The 26,873-nt window shown below is 43.5% G+C and overlaps 1 protein-coding gene across 9 annotated transcripts in view; it reads left to right on the forward strand.

Annotated features, from left to right (window-relative positions):
• kmt2ca (lysine (K)-specific methyltransferase 2Ca) overlaps positions 1-26,873 on the forward strand; it is a 197,845-nt gene that overhangs the window by 116,046 nt on the left and 54,926 nt on the right. For 8 of the 9 annotated variants that reach the window (XM_072679281.1, XM_072679283.1, XM_072679288.1 and 5 more), the window contains 8 exons: positions 2,563-2,652; positions 3,560-4,464; positions 11,934-12,053; positions 19,812-19,928; positions 21,040-21,144; positions 21,714-21,818; positions 24,176-24,357; positions 25,825-25,989. In XM_072679281.1, coding sequence (XP_072535382.1) covers positions 2,563-2,652; positions 3,560-4,464; positions 11,934-12,053; positions 19,812-19,928; positions 21,040-21,144; positions 21,714-21,818; positions 24,176-24,357; positions 25,825-25,989 — 1,789 coding nt within the window. The remainder of the gene's footprint in view (positions 1-2,562; positions 2,653-3,559; positions 4,465-11,933; positions 12,054-19,811; positions 19,929-21,039; positions 21,145-21,713; positions 21,819-24,175; positions 24,358-25,824; positions 25,990-26,873) is intronic. The other variant, XM_072679285.1, reaches the window with a different exon arrangement.

Below are 26,873 nucleotides of genomic sequence, written 5' to 3' on the forward strand. Positions count from 1 at the left end.
GGTACCACATTCAGGGTTAGGCTTAAACCGCATCTGGGGAACCTTGCTTATGGTAAATTTCAGAAGGACTCCTTTTAGAAGAGTAGAAACCATGTTTAGTCTCGGTTTAGCCCTAAATTTGGCCCATGGTGCATTTCAGAAGAACGCCTCTAGGTACCAGGTTTAGGTTTAGGTTTAAACTGTATCTGGGGAACCTTGCTGATGTTGTATTTCAGTACTCAGAGGCAGTGTTGGCCTGTTTCTCTGCTGATGAGGAGCAAAATGTGGGGATGCTCGGCCTCGCCTCGGCCTCTGTTAATGGAGGTGAGGTAATTAAAGTTCACATTGATTATTGAGCAGACCTGCAGGGAGCGCTCACCCACCCTCACCTCTTTCTTTCACCTGGCTTTATTACGAGACCCGGCTTTATTAATGAGTAATCTGGTTTACTCCCAGTCTCCGCCTGAGGGGTCTGCATGCAGTCTGTATAGAGTTGCCCTGCTTTTGATTTATGAGCCCCCTGTCGTCGTCCCCCCCTCCCCCTCGGTTCCTATTTCCTGGAAAACCTGGTTTGGGTACGGGAGGTAAATTAAGAGCCAAGAGCACGGCCTGTGTTTGTTTATTAATTTGTTTTTGCCCCTACCAGGGGTCGCTTCGGGTCGGCCAGGCAAGATTGGTGCTTGCAAATATGTTGCCATGGCGATGGCTGGCTCGATGGGTTGCACTGGTAGTGCTGTTCCAGAAGTATGGCTTCACAGTCGGATAGAGAGCCAGAGAGAAAGGGATGAATGAACGGTTGACTGGAAGAGCGAGCGGTCGAGTTTGCCTCGTTTGTTTGTTTGTTTGTTTATGATCTCCGTTATGGGTCTGAAGTTTTTGGTGGTTTTGGTTTAGAAACAACGAGGCTCTAAAATGTGTGTTATGGGGATAGCTTCTTTGGAAGCACTATCTAGAACAGTTATACAGAGCACATAAATGGTCCTATTCACGGTTCCCTACATTAGATACTGATGAGTTCTATGTTGATCACTGTTATAGGGAACTGAAATGGTTCTCATCACTGTTATCAGGGGTGGAGTGAAAATGTGGACTGTTTGGGGTTCCCTGTGCACTTATAAAAGTAAAAGATCCATGAGGAAGATTCAGATCCATTTGGAACTGTGGAGGAACCTCCTAAGGTGCTTTGAGGAACCTTCAAGACAAGGTTTTAGAGGGAAAAAGGGTTAATTGAAGGAGGTTCCTCCAGTTTCAAGCTGAGAAACCTTCAATCTCCTCAAGGATCTCATTCTTTTAACAGTGTGGATCGGTTTGAGAACCTTTGTAGCTTTGTAGAACCTCTGCTTTGTAGAACCGTATACGACAGATTTTTCATTTATTTTCCATTTAGTCAGACAACCTCTTGTGGTGATATTCTAGTCCAAACCATGTCTTTACTTAAGAAGCCCAGAAGAACCTTTTTAAAAGGGTGGGTTTGTAGATTTAGGCCTAAACTGTATCTGGAGAACCTTAAATTTCAGAAGAACATGTTTTAGAAGGGTAGAAATCATGTTTAGTCTCGGTTTAGACCCACACTGGACCTGAGGAACCTCCCATTTTGTGATTCAGAACATCATCTTTGTAAAAGGGTAGGACTAGTTTCTAGGTTTGGGCTTAAACTGGGTCTGTATTACAGAAGAACACCCCTGTGTTCTTTGGAACTAGTACCGTGTCCAGGTTAGACTTGAACTGGGTCTCTGAGAAATGCTGATGCAAGATAATTGTCTTTGTTGTCTAGGTTTAGGCCTAAACTGGATCTGTGGAACGTTTCTCATGGGGTATTTCAGAAGAACACTGTCGTCTAGGTTTAGGCTTAACTTAATCTCTGAAACCTCGTTCAGGGAGTATTTAAAAAGAACACCTCTAGGTACCACGTTTAGGCTTAAACTGCTTAGAGTACATTTCAGAAGGACACTTTTTAGAAGGGTAGAAATCATGTTTAGTCTCGGTCTAGTCCCACACTGGACCTGAGGAACCTGTCTCATTTTGTGATTCAGAACATCATCTTTGTAAAAGGGTAGGACTAGTTTTTAGTTTCTTTGAATTTTTTTCAATTGAAATTTTTAATTATTATTATTCATTGCCTTATTTATTTATTTATTCATAAAAAAATCCAGTGGTTAAAAATATTAGCTAGAACTGCAGCAGTCCAGAGCTTTTCATAAAAAAACAAATACAGAAATAGAATTAAAAATCCATCCATCTAATATGAAGAGCTGAGTGCTCTCTGAGCTCTCCGGGACAGAAATGAAGCTGCCCTGATTTGCCGTTGTTGCCCAGAATGGAATTCCGAAAAGCAGAACGACTCCAGGAATGTGCGTCAGCCTCTTTCTTTTCGAGAATTCCGAACTGCCTGCTTGAAAGAGTCGTAAGGTGGAGAATTTTAATTTGAAGCCAGTGGCGCCCCGCGACTCGCAGATGTTCAAGGCTGGCTAGAAAATATTCTGCCTTTTGTACGTCACTCTCCCGTTCCTGCTCGAGTGTTTTGAATGGTTTTCAATGGACGAGGTCCGTAATCTAATTCCAGTGCTTTCTTTATCCTCACAGAAGTCTTCATGGCGGCTGAGGCGGAGGTCTCGTTGGAGCCAGAGACCCCTGCAGTTCCTCCTCCTGAAGAGCCATCAGAGTCTCCATCAGGTAGATATCCCTCCTTTGTATGCCAGGAGTCAGGAGTGCCTGTGGTTCTGGCGATCCCCTGCAAAGTTTGGTTGGGAATGTAGCGCTAAACTTCCAGTCTAGTCGACTAAACTGCCTGGAATTTAGATTTTCTCATTATGAACAAAAAACTCAGCAAAAATAGGAATATAAATTACTCACTCCTTTTATTTTCCCGCCCTAAAATTAACAACAGTAAACGATTACAGGTCCAAACTGTCAGCTCGTGTTGACTTTGCGGGGAAATAAAAAAACACAGCGCATCCATCAAGAGCAAAACATGCTGTTGTGTTCACATTCATTAGTTCAGTTTGTTTTACAGTCTTAAATTTAAGGAGGGACTTAAATGATTTCCTATTGCTGACACAGATGTGCAAATGCACACACACACACACACACACACACACACACACACACACACACACACACACACACACAAACAGCTTGTCTAGTCCCTGTGGAGAAGTACTAACTAATGCCAAACTTAGGCTATAAGGATATAAAGCCCCCCAGCATTGAGCTGTGAAGCAGTGGAACTACTGTGTTCTCTAGAATGATGGATGGTACTTCTGGGATGAGGTGGGGAGTTGGGGATGATGAGATCTGGTGGTGATCATTATCATCATCCAACACCCTGACCTCACTAACGCTCTTGTTGCTGAATGCAATCAAATCCTCACAGCAATGCTTCTCTAAAATCTAGTAGAAAGCCTTCTTTCCTCAACAGTAGAGACAGTTACTCCAACAAAAGTTAGATAAACTAAGGTGTCCCAATACTTTTGTCCACATAGGGTACATTGAGTCTTTTGATTCCTGCATGGACGAGGTGTCCAATGACCATCAACCTTAAGTAAATGGAGCTGAATTTGTCTCTGTCCCTTTTTTTCAGCTGTCGAGGCCGCCCAGGAGATCCAGGTGACCGTGACTTTGACGGAGGGTCCTGCGTCTCCCCAACACTCGACTGCTTTATCAGCAGTTTCCCCGCTCTCCTCCCAGAGTTCCACGGCTGTGGTGGAGCGGGATGACGAGGCATCGCGTGACGTCATCACGCCGATGGAGACGGAAACGGGAAAGGGGGACGAGAACGCGCAGCTGCCCGAGCCTGAGGAGACAAAACCCAATGGGGATGCTCCAAAAGCTCTCTTCCCTTCACCTACCAAAGAAACCTGCCCAGAGCTTTCTCCTTCACCTTCACCTTCTCCGGCGGCCCAGGTGGAGCCCATGGACGTGGGCCTGTCCGCACCAGAGGCTTCAGAGGAGGCGGTGGGGGAGAGATCTCTACAATCAGAAGTTCCACCCTTGGTGGAGGATGATCTTGATCAAGAACAGGAGAAAGAATCGGAGCAACAGGAGCTTCCCCAACAAGCAGAAGAAGAAGAGGAAGAGGAGGAGGAAGAAGAGGAAGAAGAGGAGGTCACGTCCGAGCCTGCTTGTGCTTTGCTCGAGGAGGGCAGTGTCCCACCGGCTGTGGAGAGAAGCCCCACTCTGGAGATGGACACCACACCGGCCAGCGAGTTGAGCTTCTCTGGATTTAGCTCTCCGGCTGGGGAGGAGAAGGGGTTAGGCCTAAAACGCTCTCCAGGATTGTCCCCGGATGGCTCAGCCAAGCTGTCCCAGTCCCCGTTCTCCACGGAGGCTTCTCCTAGAGAGACGCCCACTCACACTCAAAGCCAGCCCGGCTACAGCCCTTCTGTGCCCCCTGTTGCCTTCTTCCCCCTAACCCCCAAAATAGGTATGGGCAAGCCGGCCATCTCCAAGAGGAAGTTTTCCCCAGGGAGGCCCAGAGTGAAGCAGGTAAGGGCCGGGTACATCTGAACATCTGTGCTGGGTTCCTGCTGACATACTCGTGCTCTAGGGGGCAGTGTTGCATTAATAGGCATTGTTTAATTGCATTGTAGTAGAGAGAGAATGGATACGTTTAGCCCCGCCTCCTTTCCCGCACTCATCCTGCGTTCTGGAGGAACTGTGGACCGTAGCAAGCCCTGCTCTTTATGTAGTCCGAATGAGAGTAGGGACAGTGGCTGATGTCTCAGTGTTAGCAGGGTCTGGAGATGGTAGACATTAGTTGGACCAGTTGTGGTGTTTGTGGAGAGCGCAGTAAGGGCGGGGCCACTGTTTTTGAGCTTTGGCCCCCCCGCCCACGCTGATGTCATGTCACGTGAATTAAGCCTAGTGCTATTCTGAGATTTGTAGGCAAGCAGACATTATTTTTCTGTAAAGTCATACAATATCAAAAGAACACACAACCAGCTACCCTAACATCAGCGATATTGAATTGGAGTGTGTGTGTGTGTGTGTGTGTGTGTGTGTGTGTGTGTGTGTGTGTGTGTGTATACATACACTTATTATTGTATGACTTTACATAAAAATGATTTCTGTCTATATACACACACACACACTACATATATATCTACACATATGTGTGTATGTATATTTCTGCTCTGATACATATATATATATATATGTATCAGAGCAGAAATATACATACACATATGTGTAGATATATATGTAGTGTGTGTGTGTGTGTGTGTGTGTGTGTATATATATATATATACATATATACATATATATATATATGTATGTATGTATGTATATGTGTATATATATGTATGTGTGTGGGTGTGTGTTTCTGCTCTCATTGGCTACCATGCAATGTGCCTCATTAACATAACAGTCAGGCTAGAAACACTGCTTATAACCTCTGTATAAATGGGCGGGGCTACACTGCTATAGGATGTACAGCCAAATATGTTATATATTTGTTATATATATATTTTTTTTTGTGACATCCCAAAAATATGGGCTCTTCATGGGCCCATACGCCATCGTGCTCTTACTACTCACTATCTTCTCACTCTGCTCGCCCACAGCCAGGATAAACAGGATAGACCTGTTACAGGATCAGGTCAGGTTCAGTCAGGGTCAGTCACCGATACACACATGCCATGTCTGATATAGTAATTGATGATCGTAGCGGTGAAGTATCGCAGTATCTGCAGTAAGACTGGTCATATGAATTCTAATGGCTCAGTAATTTGCTTGTCATTAACGGGGCAGTGCTGGCTCAGTGGATAGAGTGCCGAGTTCTTGTTCACAAGGTCGTGGGTTTGGGATCCGCGTCCACTTAGCTGCTACTGCTAGGCCTCTGAGCAAGGCCTTTAACCCTCACTGCTCCAGGGGTGCTGTAGCACGGCTGACTCTGAGCTCTGAGCCTGGCTTCCTAAGCTGGGAGATGCAGAGAGACGAATTTCATTGTGCTATACAAGTGCATGCCGATCAGCCATAACATTAGCACCACTGACAGTTGGCTACATCCATCATGGGGTGGACATAGTGGGCAGCAAGTGAACAGGCAGTTCTGAAGGTGATGAAGGTGTTGAATAAGGACAAGCGTGAGAATCTGAGACACTTTAATGAGAACCAGACTGTGATGTTCTAGACAATGACTGGCTCAGAACATCTCCAGAACATCACACCACCTCCCAAAAACATTGTCATGGGCTCCTAATAAGGCTTATTGACGCGATCCATGGAGGTCCGACCTCACAACCTACTGGCGTTTGTGCAGAGGTCTTGTGGAGTCCATGCCTCGAATGGTCAGATCTGTTGTGCTGGTGCGAGGGGGACCTACTCGGCATTACACAGAGGTGCAGTGAAGGTGCAGTGAAAGCAGAGTCGGCCTTCGTGCCTCGAGCTCGGGCTCTGTCCCCAGGGCAGCTGGTTCTGAGGGAGCCTCGCTCCTGCGTCTGATCCACATTCGCAGCCGTGCAGTAATTACTCCCTTTTCTTTACGGTGCTGCACGGTCACATTGATTAGTGTCGGCGTGGAGGGTGTGTTAATTAATGTGGAAAGGCTCTTGCTGTTCTCTTCCTCTCTCTCTCTTTTGCTCTCGCTCTCTGCAGCTCCTTCTCCCTCGCGCTCTTTCTCTCTCTCTCCCCAGAGATCCACATCCCCCCCACAACCACCACCACCACCACCACCATCACCGCACACTCCTCTCTGTGGAGCGCATAACTCAGAATAACCCCATAGAGCGAGGAGAGAAAGGAGGGAGAGGACGGGAGGAGAGAGAGAGAGAGGAGGGGGATGGGAGTTGGCACTGGTGCCAAGGGTTTGATGCTAGGGGAACATAAAGGAGCCTTTTTGGAGGTGTATAATTCGGATAACTGTTCAGTGAGCTGGAAAGCACGACACAAGCCCATTTCCACTCGGAGCTTGGGAACAGGGAGGATGCTGAGTGCTCTCCTTTTTAGGGCCGTCCAAGCTGTCAGAAATCTAAATTAAACTTGGCAGCGCGGGGTCTCTTCTTGCTGGTCCAGTAGAGTAAACTTCGAGCCGTGGTCAGGGCTTGTTTTCCTGGAAAAGGCCGGAGATTAAGGGCTGCTCTCGGTTCGTCTCAGGTGCTTTGTTTCAGTTGGTCTCCTTGTCGTTCGACTTTGGGAAAAGTTTCAGCTCAATGTCGGGAAAACGTGTGTGTGTGTGTGTGTGTGTGTGTGTGTGTGTGTGTGTGTGTGTGTGTGTGTGTGTGTATAATATAAAAGCCAGTCATGTCCCATCTCTGCGGTGCTTCTTCTAAATGCTGCAGTTTCTGTTCTGCTCCGTTCCTCCATGTTCTCTTTCTGCATCTCTGGAGGATGCTCTTTCTTGGCATAGTATAATTTGAAGGGTGGTCGCCTATCGTGGGGTCCAACTGGGATTTCCTGTTTGGTGTGTGTGTGTGTGTGAGCGCATGTTCATGAGTACGTGCACTCCTCTGTGTGCTTCAGAGTGTGTGTGTGTGTGTGTGTGTGTGTGTGTTTGAGGAAGAGAGTGCCTCAACACGTTTTGTTGTGCAGATGAGATTCTAGAGAACAACACTTCCTTGAACTGCCCCCCCGCTGATGTGCTTTGTACCACACAGAGGGGCTGAAGCGAGTTTTGGGGCTGAATTTGCTCAAAGTTTCCGATTCTTTAGTGGCTTGTTTGAGAGTTGGCTCAGAGGCCTATTGCTTTACTGTTCTGCAGGTTTACTGAGTTTGCAGGAACTGGCACCGGCAGATTCTCCAAGTGGTGCTTTTGCGGAGTGGACGTGTTGGGCTAAATGCACTATATGGACGAAAAGTATTGGGACACCCCCATTCCAGACAACACAGTTCTTCCACTGCTGCACAGCGCAGTCCTGGAGGGCTTTATATAGGGCTGGGCGATATGGTAAAAATACTACATCACGATATTTATAGACTTTGTTTCACAGACTAAAAACATCGGTAGCAACAGATTAAACTTATAAACTACTATTCAGATAATTAAATAACCTGCAGCTGATCAGTGTTTATTAAGCACTAACAGTCTCCTCCATGTGCTTAGAAAAGCTTATTGTTATCATGATACGATAAAACATCGTCATATTGCCCAGCTCTAGCTTTATACCCCCCTCTAACCCACGCCTGCCATTATTAGGCAGCATGGTTCCAATAGGTTCATGTTAATCTGCTCCAGATAGTCCTATTCTATTGGCAGTACTTCTCTACAGGGACTAGACAAGCTGTGTGTGTATATATGTGCATTTGCACATCTGTGTCAGCAATGGGTGCAGCTTAAAGTTGGACTGAATGATTTCATTAAATGAGGCGTCCACAAACATTTGGACATATAGTGAATGTTTTCTCACGTAAACTCCCGTAAAACCGTCCCAACGCGTCCCAAACCGCTCACGTCTGCACTTTACCAAGGCCACTTGAGTAGTAGTGTGGTAGTGTGCGGTTTGGGACACAGCCCTGCTAAACTTGCTGAGTACACCTGATAGCTGGGTCGGATTGAGGTCAGATCTCAGATCTCGGACCGAGACCAACTCTTCTCAAGGGTCCTCGTGGGAGTGGGATTAACGAATCGTATTGGTTTGCTTGACCTATCTGAGCTCCCAGTATAGCCGCATCAGGAGGTTGTTGGTGTGTTTGAGAAGGATGGGGGTCCCTGAGGGTTGGACTGGGATGCCCTGGGTGTGGGTTAAGCATCTATTCTGCACTTGACCAGGGAAGGGGTGGAGGAGGACACCCAGCAAGACCCCTGTCCAGCTTTGCATGGCTGATTAACGCAGTTCCCCTACATTAGCATCATTATTGTTATTGTTATTATTAATATTTTAATATTTTAGGTTTATTTTCCCTCTCTCTCTCTCACATTGTCATTATAATAGACGTGATTCTTCATGGTGCTGATGTTCCTCCGCTGTTGGGCTTGTTTTATGTGTTGTTTTTATTTACAGGCATGTGTCTGAACCTGGCATGGAGAGATTTCTGTTTCATAGTGCCTCTGTACTCACCCCCCCCCCCCCCTCCCCCTTTACATTAATGCGCGAGAGTAAGAGTGTATGTGTGTGTGTGTGTGTGTGTGTGTGTATATATATATATATATATATATATATATATATATATATATATATATATATATATATATATATATATATATGTACACACACACACACACACACACACACAGTGTGTGTATATACACAGTGTGTGTCGTCTCTTTTTTATTTTAAGAGCACTTTTAAGTTGCCTTGTGCTCGGGGGGGGAGGTGGGGGGTGGTTTCATTAAGTGCCTGACATGGAAATGGAAGTTTGGGACAAATCTATACATGAGAGAAGAAGCGAAAATCAAAAGAGCGCGAGAGCAGAAGAAAAGCCCCCCAACCCTCTGCTGCTGTTTATTATTTATAAAGCTGAAATCATTTTCACTTTGCAAAACAACAAAAAAAAGGAAGCCTGGCAGTGATTGTGTTAGAGAGGATAATTACACAGTCTTGCCCCGATTAGCTTGTTAAACAGGCTAAACGCTCCCCGTGACGCTTTACACGAAATTCCCCTTCGCCCCGCGCGCTCATCAGCGAGAGCCCGCCGCCGTCACACTGCCATAATCACACTTGTTTAGTAAACACACAAATGGAGGATGCTGCCTCCATGGAGACGGGCAGGCGCTCGATAACGAGGAGCGCGGTGTTGAGTGGGTTTAGCCTCGCCGGTCTGCTCTAAGGTGGCTTCGTTTGGGAAGCGTGACTCCGGCAGATCCAGCATCAATACAGAACTGGGTCTGAACACCACCACCACGTCCACTGATCCGGACACAGGCAGCAGAGCAGCGCTCCGGTCCAGCTTCTGGACGTCTGCTGTCCTGTGGAGTTTAATTACAGACAAGGGAGAAGATGCCTGAGCCTGTTATTATGGTTTAATAATAATAATAATAATAATAATAATATTTGCTGAAGTGTTTATTGAGCTCCAATGTTTAGGTGATTCTGCTGCACTAAAATATGAACAGAAATCAAAAGAAATGATTACATTTGATCAAGTTTCGCGGTCATGCAAAAACCTCGTATTGCTGAAGTAGCAAATTTACAGGACCAATACAAAATATCTTACACAGCAAAAACAAAAAAGTAATTTTAATTACATTTTTTTAAATCACGTGGTAACCAGCAACTGAGCTGAATAATTTGTTCATTTATTTAATTATTATTATTATTATTATTTAATGAATTTAATTATAATGTTTTTTCTTTAGGTTGAATGGACTAACCTACTGAGTCCTTTTGGAGCATTTCTATTGGTTTCATTCATCATGAAATTATGATGCTGTATTAAGAACAACTGCCAGATTCACATTATGGAGGAATATTAAACTGCAAAACTAGAGATATAAGGTTTCTCCATTAATATTATTATTATTATTATTATTATTATTATTATTATTATTATTTTAAGATACAAAATGTAAAATATTCCCAAAAATGAAAGGGGAAAGTATTACATATGTAAATATGGAACTGCGTTAGGGCTGGGCAATGTGGTAAAAATGTTCAATCATGATACATTTTCCACGCCAATATTTGTCATGCATACAAAATGAGTTCAGTGATTTACATCATTTTTTTTCTTTTCCATCCAATTAAACAGGATTAATTACACTTTCTCTAACGAAAGGTGCAGGTGAACAGTGTTCTCTGTGTACTGAAGATTCGAACTTCTCATTAGTGATGCACCAAAAAGGCTTTTTCAGTTCCGATACGTAAACTTTGCATATCAATCGATACCACTGTTAAATCAATTAACCGTATAGCTCACCATGTGGGAGAGACTTAAGGCATCAGGATTGACTTAAACATTCCTTTATATATTTTAAGAAATGAACACAGATATAATTTTACTAAACTGTCATTTATTTATTTATTTGCACGTTTAGTTCAGTCTTACATCAACTAATTAAAACGGTTTCATGGATCGGCCTAATTATCCGAAACCTGATGCAGCTACTTTTGTTCATATCTGGACCAATATCTGATCCTAATATCGGATCAGTACATCTCTACTTCTCATGATTTAATATCATATTGCCCTCCCCTGTATTACACTAGCAGTCAAGACCCTGTATTACATTAGACAGGGTCCTGACAAGTTATTAGATATTAAAAACCTAATGTAGTTTTTTTTTTTTTTGCTTTGTTGGCCAAGTGTTTGACCAACTAAAGATGACACTTTTATTTATTTATTTACATTTTGGTTGTTGTGATGCTATTTGGAAATAATTAGGTGTTAAGTGATTGATGATGATGATGATAATAATAATAATAATAACAAAACAGAATAGTACTTTGGTTAGGATTTATTAATTTATAAAGGTAATTTTGTAAACGTTTGGATTCACAAATGAAAGTATATCCATCAATAAGACGGTCTTAGTCAATGGAGACAAAGAGGCAGAGAAGAACTAAGCAGAAGCAGATCTCAGAGCACAGTGAGACTCCGTTTCTGATGCAAATGAGAAATTCACATCTTCATAATCAATTAAATAATCAAAATTAAAAGAAATATGTTTGTTTTTATCCTCAAAACGTAAGATTTCAATCCTAAAATATAATTTTTCGTTTAGCAATAATTTGTCATTTGAAAATGCATAAATTGAGTGACCTAGCTGTAGGACATGACCCCCCCCCCCCTCTCAGCGCAGTAGGCAGGAGCAAGGTTGGGAGCAGGTGTCTTCTCATCATGTGATCAGATTTTTCCCAGGCTTCTCATCAGTGTGCTTGTTGCCGTTGTCTTGATGTAATGCTTTTATTTGCCTGTGTTCATTTATTTTTCTGTTCTTTTAAAAGTCGCTGTCTTTCCAATTTATTTGGCTGTGCATTTTGTCATCCTCTCACTCCACTCACCATCCTCCTCCTCCTCCTCCTCCTCCTCCTCCTATGACCCCTCTCCCTCCCCCTTTGGCCCCTGCCGCTCTCCTTCAGGTTGCATGGAGCAGCCGTAGTACAGTAAGCTCTCCGTCCTGGTCTCCGGAGCGGTCAGAGGGCTGGGATGGCCCTAAGAGCCGGCAGCTGCTGGGCGAGCACGTCTGGACGGCCAAAGTGGTAAATGAAGGGCAGAGGCAGGGGGAGGTCTGTTTACTGCAGGCTCAGCGCTGCTGCTGCTGGGTAGGGCGGCGCGATTCTGAGCCTGAACAGTATTTGGTTTTATTTGATGATATTTCTGCATTTCTACATTCTGATTAAACCATAAAGACGTGAACCAAGACACTCAGAGTGGCTTCAGGATGAAACGCTCCTTTCTAGAGAAATTATGAATGTTGTTCAGAGTGGGGGTGAATGCAACCAGATATCTGAAGAGTTCAATGCCTTTAAAAGCCCCTTTATTAAAAGTTATAGCACTAATTTACATACAATTACATGAATAAGTTTCCTAATGCTGAGGACACTGTTTTACCATACATTATATATATATATATTTTTGTTTGTTTGTTTGTTTGTTTTTTGTTTTGTTTTTTTTTTGGTTTATTTATTTATTTATTTATTTTGTAATAAATAAATGATGGAGGGATACATTTGAAGCGTTATAAGGCAAAATAGTCCCCAAAGAAAACTTATTTTTAGGGTCCATATTTACAAAAGTGTCCAAAAAAAATACATTTCTTGTTGGGTTTTTTTTAACTTGATATTAAAGAAAAGGTTAAGATTAATAGCTACTAAAAATCTTCTAAAATCTTCTTAAAACTTTTCCTTTCAGAAAGTAAAACATTTGGTATTTTGTATATTTAAAAAAAATCTGAAACATTACCTTTTAACCTTACGATGACGTCAGTCTTTTTGCTAGAATTCTAAGAAGTCTAATATAATGTAATTAATAGTGGAGACTGAAAGTAACAGGACTTAGAGTACTGTTAGTTTCTAGTGTCTGTATAAGAAAATGAACTTCCAGCTGAATGTTTTTGAACAGAAGTACAACATATTGCTAAAAACAGAAGTAGAAGCCGTTTGAAGACTTTTAGTAGTGTGAACTTTGTAATTTAGTCCATGTTCATAAATCGCAGTACATCATAGTGTCAGAAAGTACTTGTTGGAGTCTACATAAGGAAAATTCACTTTTTCAGAATTGTTTTGAACATTTGGTTTCAGTCTGCTTTTGCTTTGTTTTTAAGGAATTAACTGAATAGTAAAGGTTTTTAAATATTTCCCACATTATTTATAATATTTTGTAAAATGCCACAAAAATGACTAAACAGCTACGTTAGAAATAAGTTACGAGTCTTCAAATTTTAAGAAATGAAGACGTTAAAAGAATATTTAAAAACTTAATGATTAATTCAGAGAATTTATTTTGACTTATAAGATTTTCACAACAAATGTCACAAAGCAGCTTTGCAGAGATCCGGGTCCAAGCCTCTTTTGAGCAAGCTGGTGGCAACAGTGGCAGGAAAACTCCCTCAGATCGAGAGGAAAAAGAACTTGGGAGGAACCAAGACACTTAAGTTTTTGTTCCGTCCAATTAAACAGCATTAATTACACTTTCTGTAATGAGATGTGCAGTTGAACAGTGTTCCTTATGTACTGACGATTTCCACGTTATACATATTGTTTATCACGATTCTAATTTCTGCCCACCCCTGTATTACATTAGACAAGTTATTACATTAGTTATTAATGTAGGTTTTTTACATTTTTTATATATTTAGGAATATAATAATAATAATAACAAAAAATAGTAGTAGTAGTTGAGAGTTTATTAATTTGTAGAGGTAATTTTGTTCTGATTTATATCCATCAATACGGCTGAGGAATTCAGATCTTCATAATCAATTAAATAATCAAAAGTAAAAGAAATCTGTTTGTTTTTGGCCTCAAAACATGTGAAATATTCTGAAATATTATAATTTGAGTTTAGCAGTAATTTCAGTCATTTCAGGGTGCAGATGAGTGAATTGAGTGACCTAGCTGTAGATCTTTAACCCCTCAGAGCAGGAGGTAGATGTACAGGAGGCAGGAGCAAGGTTGGGAGCAGGTAATAGACTTCTTTCATGGACGTCTTTTCATCATGGGATCAGATTTTTATAGGTGGAAGGCGTTTGTGAAGACGTGCAGGTACTCTGGTGGTTTTGAATAGTAAATAAAATGACTGTATTTGCATTCTAGCCGTTGCGACCTTGACAGTGCAGCGCTTTGCATAAAACTACTCTGAACGACTTCATTTACATCTCGGCAATTTAACTATGCAAAACCTGATACAGATCCATGGAATTCCCCTTTAAAGGGGGTTAATATGCCCATGATTTACACATCTGGAAAAGTAGGAATTACGTACTGCCTTAGTTCTTCTTTGGTTTTCCAAAAGGCAGAATTTCATGTTTTCCTTAATAGTTAAAGATAATGGAAATAGGCGGAGGGACCCACCTGCAGCGGGCTCAGGGCTGTTCTCATGAGTACTGGAGCCACACTGCCTCAACTAGCGTGTGACATTTATAGATGGCCTTGTTTCGGAGTGTGTAACAGTCCTGTTTTATGAAATCTGATAATTATGATGATTGGTTGTTACCCTTCTAGCACACACTTAATCATGTAAAAAACCTTTTTACATAAAGTTCCATTAAAAGTTACACTGCAATTCAACCTAAAGAAATAATCATTATCATTTAATTAATTAAAATAAATAAATAAAATTTAAACATGATAATGAGCAACTGGACTGGTTTATTCAGTTGCTTGTTTTTGCTGTGTAAGATTTTTTTATCATGGTCCTGTCAATCAATAGAGCTGATTAAACCATTTTGATTGGCAGGACTGCTGTTAAATGTGTGGAATTTCACAATGAATAACTGCAGACATTAATATAATCAGTGTGGCAGATCCACTTCGGCATCACCGAGCGTTTAGATGCGGTGATTGGACCGATCTGTCGGCTGCTGCAGTCTTAATTTTGGAAGCTCGTTTGAACAATTTAGCAAGTAAGATCCCACCAGTGGGACTATCTAGGGCTGGACCCTGGTTGGGACGGTCCCAACCGATGGATACAGTGAGTTAATCAATGCACTGATCTTACAGTATTAAATATATATTCCACCTTAAAATAATACCACATGTACATGCACAAGCCCTGTTTTTCACTTGATTTAAGGTGGAACAGAAAATTCCAGTAAAACGCTGGATAATAACTCCAGCCTCGTGAGTGCAGCTCGTCGCATAACCTCAGTATAACAGTTTTACCACCGTAAACAAAGACTGCTGCCCTCACAAAGCTGGAGTTACTCTCCAGGGAATTTTCATCCACCTTAAATGCTGCAGATACAGCTTTCATGCCCGTAACTGCAGAGCTGTTTTAAGGTGGTATATAGAATTAATTCTGCGAATGTTTTTTTTTATCTTTAAAAAAATATGTTCTGAAGGAATCATCAGTCAGATCCAGTAAATATGAAGTATTGCGGTGTCACCTCTTTATTAAAACAGGCGAAAGCACTGATATAATAAATCTAATTTAATCAGTCAGTTAATTAATAAACATTAATTGAGAGTCAGAGTCACATCCTAGTCTCTCGTCACTTCAAGACTTGACCACTGCAGCTCTCTTCTAGCTGGTCTCCCAGTGCGCACCATCAGACCCCTGTAACTGATCCAGAACACAGCAGCACGGGTCGGGTCGTCTTCTCCTCCTCTGCTGCTGTGTTCTCTCTTCATTGGCTTCCTGTAGCTGCTGCCCAGGTCATCAGATTCAGACCCCTGACGCTGGCCTTAAAAGCCAAGACTGGACCAGCCAGCCCCTCCGTACTTGATGGCGATGGTCAAAAGCCTGATCTGCACCAAGAGCCCTTCCAGCTTCAAGTACGGCTCGGCTCGACCCGCCATCCTTTAAGATCCACGGAAGACGAGCGTCCAGACTTTTTACTGTCCTGCACCGAAGTGGTGGAACGAGCTTCCCCTGGGTGTCCGAACAGCAGAGTCGCTCTCTAAGTTGGTCACTTATTACTATAACTAGTAGTAGAAGCCCATTGTAGCCACCAGGCCTGGTGGAGATTACTGAACAGCCAGGGGTGTAACGATTCACCGGATTCTGAAATCGATGTGATGCATTTGGCAAGTTCCTCTGCCAAACCCTCAGACTTTGATTACTCATCCTCTTGCACATGCGCCCCGACCAGTCTGGTATAAAGCCCTTACTATGGGGTCTCCTCAGGCTTGCGCGCACACACAGTGCTGGAGTGCCTGCCTCACTAAATCCTCACACTTTCCTCCATAATTCATTTTTGCACAAATTAGCCACAGACTGTACAGGCGGTGGAGCGTGGCTCCTCCTCAGGCCGTCTCTCTAAATGGAGTTGACGTCTCCTGTCTCGAGCAGCGCGGCTCAGGAGGGAGTGAGGTAATTACCTAGAGGAAGGAGGATACGGGCCACAGCCTCGACTCCACCGCAAAGGCAACACGATGCCTCAGGAGGCAGGGCAGGGTGGCAGGAGCAGAGGCTGTAACGTGAGCCTAGAGCCAGGCTAGTGTTCCATTCAGGCAGGTTACAACCCAGCAGCTCAGCCTCCTCACACACACACACACACACACACACACACACACACACACACACACACACACACACACACACACACACACACACACACAGATTACAGGCCAGGGTTGGGAATTATGGCCAGAAGGCTTATCTTTAGGCCCGTCACGTTAACTGTTTTTTTGTGCCGCTTTGGGGCAAAACACACATTGTGTGTATTTGGACAAAAGTATTGGGACATCTGCTCATGCATCGTTTCTTCTGAAATCAAGGCTATTAAAAAGTGCTTATCCTGCTTTTGTTGGAGTGAGGGATACTGTCCAGGAAAGAAGGCTTTCTACTAGATTTTGGAGGAGCATTGTTGTGAAGATTTGATTGCATTCAGTTAGGTATCAAGGGTATTGTTAGTGCTTAATAAACACTGATCAGCTGCAGGTTTCATTACTAACAGTGTAATTAGACTGAAGGGTTCATTAGATGAAGAGCAGCAGATACTGAATAATAATCACTGTATTCAGTACGGGAGAGGATCTGATAGTAGTTTATAAGAATCTGTAGCTATGATTACATGGTATTTTTACCATATTGCCCAGCCCTATGATGCAAGCGAATGTATGACGGATCTCATGAGTGCTTAAACAACACTGGCCAACCAGTTTCTTTACAGAGAGTGTAATTAGTGCTGTTTAATTTAAATGACTGTAATCAGTACGGGAGATTAGAAGAATCTGCCGCTACTGATGCGATTTATCTGCATGTCAGAATATTGCAATAAATATCAAACATCGTAAAATTACCTTTAAATTTCGTGATGTTTCCATGTGGTAGACGCGACAGGGTGGAGCCGCATGAATATGTACTAAAGTACTAAAATAATTCAAAAATCCATCACCAGAAATATAAAAAAAATGACAACAAAATACACATTAAAATAACAGATAATAACTCCAGCCTTGCATAACCTCAGTATAACTTTTCTGTGTTGGTTTTGATATTGGAAGACACTGATGTCCAATGCTCCAGCAAACCAGTCCGGATTAAGGCCATTAGGAAAGAATATTAGGAAAGATCTTTTTCATAGTTTGTTACAACAAGAATAGACAAGAGAATAAGTTCTTAAAAGAAAAGCTGGGTCTTCAAATATTCATCTTTAGAAAAAAAAAAGTAGAAAAATAATAAAAATATAGTAATAAAAAATACAATAATAAATTGCGTTGTTTAAAAATGGTCCATCAGGTTGTGCTGGTCACCATCGCTCACCAGCGGTCACTGCAGTCGCTCCCAGTACAGTGTAACTTCACCTCCCGAACCAAAGTTTAAATTCTGCCAGAAAATAAAAGCTCTGAAAAGCCAGCTGGACCGTCCACATCACACGCCCACACAGTTCAGCTCAGACTGAGAGGGTGATGTTCAGGGGGTGTTCGTTTTCCTTTATTTCAGAGCTGACTTTGAGTGACTTTAAGTCTCCAGTCTTTAGGGTTGTTGAGTTTGTGCAGTCGAGTTACATTGAAAATGTGTCAAACCTACATTAGACATGTTGGGATAATATGAGTTCAGTGATTAGCTTTTAGTAGTCAGCGTTTACACTGTTGGTATTGTACAGTTGGGCTGCACAGCATACCGTTTCAGCATGGCCGTCGCAATGTGTGCATGTGCAATAGTCACATTGCAGGACGTGTGATGTCATGTAGGCCTGTCGCAACAGTGCCGTTATCGACAGATCATACAGTATGTGGACCTCACCTCATGGATAGTTTTTCTGACCTCAGTGTTGCTCATTGTGTTTACATAAAAAAAAAATCAATGTCAGCAGTTTTTTAAACAGTCGTGCTTCCGTTCTGTTATCTGCTCTCTGTCGGAGGCGAGGCAAAGGCCTGTGAGCAGGAAGCACCATCTATCATATAGGAGAGTGCGTCAATAACACCACCTTTACACACACAGAATGGACTGCAACAGGTGATTACTTACACTGTTAACTGAGACTAACAGACATTAAAAATATAAAATATTATAATATATGATATAATAATAATATTATATAAATATATAAAATGTTGCTTATTTTTTTACAGGCGGTACAAAATGCCATACAATCTTCCAAACTATTAATAATTAAATGGTTACAATATAATTTAATTATAAATTAAAAAATTAAGAAAGTACTTTGCTGTTCAAAAAGGTTTAGCTGCTTTTCTATGCCAGTATGATTCATTATATTAGTTTTATCAGTCTTAAAATGACAAACAAAAATAATATCTTTCATTGTCTTTTTTTTTTTTTTTGGACAACAAATCATCCAAAAAAAGTTATGGCATAACACAGTGGGCCAAATTAATTTATTTGAATATTAAAAACAAGTTTTTTTTGTTTGTTTGTTTGTTTGTTTTTTAAGCAAAAGTTAGCAAAACAGGATTAATGTAACAAGTCTAATTTAACAGGCCTATTATATTGGATATTGTAAAAAAAATAAAAAAATAAATAAAATTAAAATATTAACATAAGAGGCCTAATGCGTTGAATTGAAAATTATAGGTCAGTGTAACAGGACGAACGTAAACAGCCTAATGTAACAGGCCTAATATAACTAAATATATTAAAATTCAGATTAATGCAAAGCATCCATTTACACCAGCCTTGGGTAAACAGAGGGCAACCTTAATGTCATGAGTTCTGGTGAAATCAGCTAAAACATTCCTGTAAATCACAATTTTTATATATTTCAGAAAGAAAACTATTGCAATATAAGGTTCCCCCCCAATATTTTTCCGACCTGTTGTACAGCCTCATTTACCCCCATAAGCTCCTCCGGCACATTCAGAGACCTAAGGGGGAATTTATTGGTATTCGGCGTCTTCAGATCAGCAGCCGTCGACGCCAGCTTCTCCGGATTGGTTCAGGCAGTCGTGCTGATTTCTGCGCCAGTCCGTCACTGCTGCGGTTCTCGGGAGCGATATGTGGGTCAAGCTGTTGAGTCATGGCAGGACGGAGGATTATGTAGGCAGAGCTTTCACCGTGGAGACGGGCCGGTTTAGCAGAGGGAGGTTTATCGGGGCCATCAGTAAACTGGGCTTGGGAGGTTCCGTGCTTTGGGCTATTAGAGGCAGTGATGATGTGAAGGGTGGGGCTTCGGGTCATTAGAGAGAGGACCGATTACTGTGATAAACTCATGGTTTTGTTTGTCTCTTTCTTATTATGGGCTGTCGAGCACACAAACAGAGGGTTCACAGTGACTCATCTAGCTAATCGCAGACTTCACGTGTGTTCAATTTTTGATAAGCAGCTCGGCAAGGGGCGGCCGAGTCGCGTTCTTACTGTCGTTGTGTAAAAATCTCTCTCTCTCTCCGTCACAGGGCCGCGGGTCAGGCTTTCCCGGACGGCGGCGTCCCAGAGGCTCTAACCTGTCTGGCAGAGGAGGTCGGGGACGATCCAGACTGAAGATGGACTGCAGCCTGCTGGTGACCCCTGGGGTATGGACCCCTTGCCAACCAACACCCCCCACCACCACCACCTCCTCTTTTTTATTATAATTTTTTTTTATACTCCCCTCTCTACTTGCATGAATAATGGAGCTCTAGGATGATCTGCTCAGTGTAGCATAGTGCTGGCATTAAACCCACAGCAAAGCACTCAACCTCAGCAAAGCTCACCCCATCAGAGCTCGGCTGAAATGGCCCTTCTCTCCCTCAGACTAGCAAATGCTGACATTTCCCCCATCCCCCTCGTACAGGGAGACACAGTGTGTTTGAGGAGGAGAACCTGAGGCAGTAGATGGACTCGCGTTTGGCCCCGGCTCTGCCGCTAAGCACACAGATTTGTTGCTGTTTAGAGCAGATTTCTGGTATTGACACCCTGCCAGTGTAATATGCTGTGTAAACGGTGATGTGTGTGTGCACACACCTCCACGGCAAACACGTGCCGCCAGGTCCAGGCTTATTGGAATCCAATACGACACATAGCTGTTAAGTAAGACTGCAACCCGATACGAACGCGGAGTCTTGCTTACACGTTATGATTAGCTAATGATGGCGGCTGCGTTCTCAGGTTGAGGACAGGGCAGTGTATTGACGTACTGTGCAGGACTGCTCTGGTGGATCTGTTAAAGTGGATACTTGCTACTAGTGGATACTTGCTAGTAAGCGTATTTGACTGTTGACCAAAATTGTGAGCGCAACACACACTACTAACACCCCCCCCCCCCCACCACCACCACCATGTCACTCAGTGTCACTGCAGTGCTGAGAATGACCCACTGCTCTGTGGTGGTCAGTCCTGTGGGGTCCTGAGCACTGGAGAACAGGGTGAAAGGAGGCTGATAACAGAGTCTGCAGAGAAACTGATGGAGACAGTCTGGACTTATAGACCTACACAGATAGTGGAGCTGATATGATGGACAACGAGTGTAGATACAAGAAGGTGGTGTTAAAGAAGTGGCCGATCTGTGTTGATGTTCGTCCCTCTGTTATAAACTTGATTCATTAGGGGCCAAAAGTGGTTCTAAGGCTTCTGTAAAGTATATATGTGTGTGTGTGTATATATATATATATATATATGTGTGTGTGTGTGTGTGTGTGTGTACAGGTGAGCTTTGTGGAGACTCCGTATGTGGTGAAAGAGGAAGAGGAGAACTCCATGCACAACACAGTGGTTCTGTTCTCCAGCTCTGACGCCTTCACCCTCAAACAGGTGAGTGTGAGACCTTGCGTGGGTGGAGTGCGGTTGGGTCTGGTTATCTCCAGGTTGTTTCTGACTCTTTGGCCTTTTATTTTCTCCAGCTCGCTCCTATTTGTGTCTTGAAGACCTGAGGCCAAAGTACTTTTTCCATTTTTATTTATTTATTTATTTATTTATTTATTTATTTTATTAATTTTTTATCCTTTCCCCTGAATCTAAACAGAAACAATCTACGCACAGCTCTTCCAGCCTCTTCTTTTCATTAGAAGTCATATCATAGACTAAATTGATATGCCTGTGCCTTGCATATCTGCACATGCCTTAATCAATGCTCCAGACCTGTTCAGTTCAGCCTCTGTGCTAATTTACATCATGCTTGGTTTCTGGGGTTGTGACCCCTCTCTGACTGCACACTCTCTTGGCAGATGTGAATCCTTCAGTGCTGCCGGGCTCCTAATAGGGATTGGTGAAAGTGTATGAGCCCTAGGTTGTTCTGTGTGTGTGTGTGTGTGTGTGTGTGTGTGTGTGTGTGTGTGTGTGTGTGTGTGTCCTTATCTGTCTTCTTCTCTTTGTGCCTGCAGGACATGTGTGTGGTGTGTGGAAGTTTCGGACAGGGTGCTGAGGGGAGGCTCCTGGCCTGTTCTCAGTGTGGCCAGTGCTATCACCCCTTCTGTGTCAGCATTAAGGTAAGAGCACCGCTTCTGTCTGCAGGGCGGTTTTATCATTAAAGGCTGAATTAGCATGTGATCATTCCCGTTTGTGATACCTGGACAACTTGCACCCACAAGCTGCTCATTTTAAGTCGCAGTAGATACACAATACGTCCAAAAGTTTGTGGACACCCCTTCTAAGGAATGCAGTCAGCTGCTTTAGGTTGCAAACATTGCTGACACAGAGGTGAAGCAGTGGAACTGTGTTCTCTGGAAGGATGGTGGTGCTCCATCCAGTACTTCTGAGGTGGGGTGGTGATGAACATTCATGAACATTCTGAACTCACTAATGCTCTTGTCCCTAAATGCAATCAAATGCAGTCCTCACAGCAGTGTGTCAAAATCTAGTAGAAAGCCCTCACTGGGCTCCTTTCCTTGATTTCAGGTGAAAAAACTATGAATAAGCAAGTGTCCCAATACTTTTGTCCATGCAGTGTATAATGTCCACAGTCTCCGCTCTTCCCGCAGCCCGTTCTCAGAGCGACCGTGTAGAAGAGTGGTGTGAATTATGATGTGGCTGTCTGTGGTGGAGGGTAATGGTGTGTGGGGAGTGTGTGATAAGCTTGACAGGCCAGTGTGTGTGAGGTCTTTGGCCTAAAGCGGCTTTGGAGTAATGTGTAAAACGTTAAGAGGATTAAGAGGCATACCTTAAACACTGTGGGTCTTGTGTTGATAGACTAACGCAGAGCTGGAGGGTCACCAGAGATTTTTATCATGTCAGAAGCCTCACAGCGTTAAGGAGGGCCGTTATTCCCCTCACCTCTCACATCAGCTAATAATACCTCTGTGCAAGTGCTCGTCTTCCTGCCCAGAATAGCCCTTTACAATTTCTGCTCTGCAGTCAGTCATCATATCCTGATGTAATGCTCTGGAAGAAATGCCTTTATAGTTCTTCAGTGTGTCTCATTAGTGCTAGTACACCAGCTCACTAAATGCCTGTGCGAAGCCACCACGTCTTGGTTTGTTGGTTGCCCCATCAGCCCTTACTGGTTTATCACACATGCCCCTTCCCTTTTGCTTCCACCCCTCCATCACTCCTAGCTATTGGCCCAGATTTAATCACTTAATTATTTTCTAAATTTGCCCCAATCAACATAATTTTTAGCCCTAGTGGCCCCTTGCTTTTTTGTTTGTTTGTTTGTTTGTTTTTGCCCCATGGGGCCCTTGCTTTTTGCCCCATCACCCTATTACTTTCTGCCGCCAGGACTCTTGTTTTTTTGCCCTGCATGCCCCTCGCTTTTTTGCCACCAGCTTTTTGCCCAGTCACTCTATTTACAATTTGCCTCGCATGCCCCTTGTTTTTTTGCCCTGCATGCCCCTTGCTTTTTTGGCCCATGGGGCCCTTGCATTTTTGCCACCAGGACTCTTTGCTTTTTGCCCTGTCGCTCCATTTACTTTTTGCCCCGCATGCCCCTTGTTTTTTTTTTTTGCCCCATGGGACCCTTGCTTTTTGCCCCATCCCCAAATTACTTTTTGCTGCCAGGACTCAGGGCCCTTGCATTTTTGCCACCAGGACTCTTTGCTTTTTGCCCCGTCATTACAGTTACCTTTTGCCCCATCACCCCAATACTTTTTGCTGTCAGGACTCTTGCATTTTTGCCCCGCATGCCCCTTGCTTTTTGCCCTATGGGGCCCTTGCTTTTTTGCCATCAGGACTCTTGCTTTTTTGCCCCATGGGGCCCTTACGTTTTGCCCTATCAGCTCATTTATTTTTTGCTTTTTGCCCCATCAGTCCCATTCATTGTGACTCACAGGCCCTTTGTTTTTTGCCCCATGAGTCTATTGCCTTTTGCCTCAACAGGAAAAAGCATAAGCATGGCAAGAAAATCCAACGGAGTCATTTGTGCAGCTGGACGAGCAGTAGTATGTGAGAACCTGGCGGGACGAGGCGCTTTACCCGTTTCAGTAACGAGTCCGTTATGGACTAATGAGTTCATTAAGTTCTGAGACTTTACATCTGGAGTGTCCAAACCTGAGCACAGTTTATTTAAATATGAAGTAGCTGTCCGTCAACAACACCGCTGTTCCTGGAGCTCAGTGTGGCCCAGCTGCTGTGAACTACTGCTCCATTAGACCTGTCTGTGGTGTTGGGGGGGAGACTCCACGTCGGTGTGAGATCTTTACATGGACGTTGTGGTGTTGTGTTTCTGTTTGGAGAAGATGAGTGAGGTCACCTTACCTCACCATACCTCTTAAGAAGTAACACCCCCCCCCCCCTCCCCCCAACGCGTGAATTGCCCCTGTGGTCACTGTCTGATATCATCACATCTCTGGAAAATCAGCCTCTCCCTGACCTGTGACCTCTGCCCCTTTGTTGCTTGTGTGTTTTGCAGATCACCAAGGTGGTGTTAAGTAAAGGCTGGCGGTGTCTGGAGTGTACGGTGTGTGAGGCGTGTGGTCAGGCGAGTGACCCTGGCCGCTTGCTGCTGTGTGATGACTGTGACATCAGCTATCACACGTACTGCCTCGACCCACCCCTGCAGAATGTGCCCAAGGGCAGCTGGAAGTGCAAATGGTAAATTCACACAGTCTCTCACTCTCGGCCCCTCGCTGTATCGTCTCCCGTCACATGTGTTTCTTTGTCTGGCTGTCTGTCTGTCTGTCTGTCCTTTTGTTTACCCGTCTCTCTCTCTGTCTGCTCGTCTATCTCTATCTCTGTGTCTATCCTGTTATTTACCCATCTGTCCATTCGTTTCTGTCTTTCTGTCTGTCTCTGTCCTTCTATTTACAGCTTTATCTGTTTGCCTGTCTCTCTCTCTATATCCCTATGTCTGTCTATACTTTTTTTTTTTTACTCATCTGTCTATATCAGTCTGTCCATCCATCCATGTCTATTATTCTGACTCTCTATCTGTCTATCTGTCCTTCTCTCTGCCTGTCTGCCAATCTCTCTATCTGTCTGTCTATTTACATGTCAGTCTATCCATCTCTGTGCCTATCTCTCTCTCTCTCTCTCTCTCTCTCTGTATGTGTCTGTCCTTCTCTCTGCCTGTCTGCCAATCTCTCTATCTGTCTATTTACATGTCAGTCTATCCATCTCTGTGCTTGTCTGTCTCTCTCTCTCTCTCTCTCTCTCTCTCTCTCTCTCTCTCTCTCTCTCTCTCTCTCTCTGTATGTGTCTGTCCTTCTGTTTACATGTCTGTCTATCCTTCTCTGTGTCTGTCTGTCCTTCTATTTACTGCTTTATCTGCCTATCTGTCCTTCTGTTTGCCTGTCTCTCTCTCTATCCCTATGTCTGTCTAGTTTTTTACTCATCTGTCCATCTGTACATCCGTCCCTGTCTGTCTTTCTCTCTGTATCTATCTGTCTGTCTTTCTCTCTGTATCTGTCTGTCTTTCTTTTGACATGTCTGTCTATCTGTCCTTCCACTCATCTATCATCTACGTCTCTCTGCCTGTCTGCCGATCTCTCTATCTGTCCTTCTATTTACCCGTCTGTCTGTCTCTGAATGTGTCTTGTCTTCTATTTACCTGTCTGTCTATCCTTTTGTTTATCTGTCTGTCTGTCTAGTCTTCTATTTGCCTGCCTGTCAGTCTGTCTATCTGTCTGTTGATCTACCTGTCTCACTCTGATTACATTTTTTTTGTGTATTTTTTTTTTTGGGTGGTCTCTCGCTCCCTCTCCTGATCTCCAGCGGGGGGGTTTAACAGCTGTTTTCAGAGCAGATAGACGGGATTTCCCTCATATTTGGTGTAATGTCAGCTGTAATCCCTAATCAAGCAGAGCTGTGTTTGCAGTGCGGTATGACGTGGCGTGGCGTGCCGGAGCTTTAGCTGGGTTGGAGCCACTGCAGTGTTTATTTTTAGGATTTCTCACTCGTCACTGAGCCACGTGCAGACTCATGAGGTGTGTCCATCTGCGCAGTCATACAGTGCAGGCCAGAAGGCCATGAATGGGAGTTTCACCTATAAGACCTGCACTGTGTGCGCATGTGTGATCCACACCCACACACACACACTCATGCTCTACTCCCCTCCTCCAGGTGTGTATCCTGTACTCATTGTGGAGCCACGTCCCCTGGCCTGCGCTGTGATTGGCAGAATAACTACACTCAGTGTGGCCCGTGTGCGAGCCTGGCCTCGTGCCCGGTGTGTGCCCGCAGCTACAGGGAGGAGGAGCTGATCCTCCAGTGCAGGCAGTGTGACAGGTGAGCCACCTTTTTTTTTTGCAGTGCCAGGTGTGACCTCAGCATGGCAAAAACGGCTAAGAGGGGAAACCGACCGGGAGACAAACATTTCTTTACAACTAGATTCTTCTCAGGTACATCGATAGCTGTGGGAATTGTGGGCTGGTGATGATTGAAGATGTTTTATGTGCATAACTGCTGGCTAAAATACCTACAGATATATATAATATACATACATATATATAATTACTGAGAGTTTTAAATGCAGTACAGTGAATAACATGCAGATTTACATGATATTCGAGATTTTCAAGATAATTCAGCATCACAAAAGCACTGTATTTTATTTTATATTAACACATGAGCACAAATCAGTCAAATCTGAACGTCTACCTGATGTTGAACATTTTAATCATGATGGATTAATACAGTTTCAGCATAATCGTTCATCTCTGTCATCACCGTCAGTTTACTTGAAGCTTTCTTAGAATAAAGATTAAGATCACACAAGATTAACCCATCTGTGGCAGTACACACACACACACACACACACAGTTATACTAGTGACATGGAGCGGTGGGCCGCGACCTCATCACCTGCGGAGCATTCGGATATTAGGTGCCTTGCTGAAGGGCAGGTCAGCCATGAATGTTGATGGAGGAGAAAACACTGTTCCTTCCTTAAACCCCAACCCCCCACAACCCCACCCCACTTCCTGCCCGTCCAGGGGATTGAACTGGCACCCTTCTTGTCCCAAGACCCCTTCTCTAACCTTGTTCCACAGCTGCCCCCAATGCTGTCACAGTGCTGTGGCAATGCCCTTGTGCCCTGCAGATTTCTCTGTTTCCAGTAGTTTTATTTACAGTAAGTTTGTCATCTGTTGAAATTGTGGAAAGAAAACTACA

The sequence above is a fragment of the Salminus brasiliensis genome, chromosome 5 (assembly GCF_030463535.1).
Source record: "Salminus brasiliensis chromosome 5, fSalBra1.hap2, whole genome shotgun sequence".
NCBI classification, from domain to species: Eukaryota; Metazoa; Chordata; class Actinopteri; order Characiformes; family Bryconidae; genus Salminus; species Salminus brasiliensis.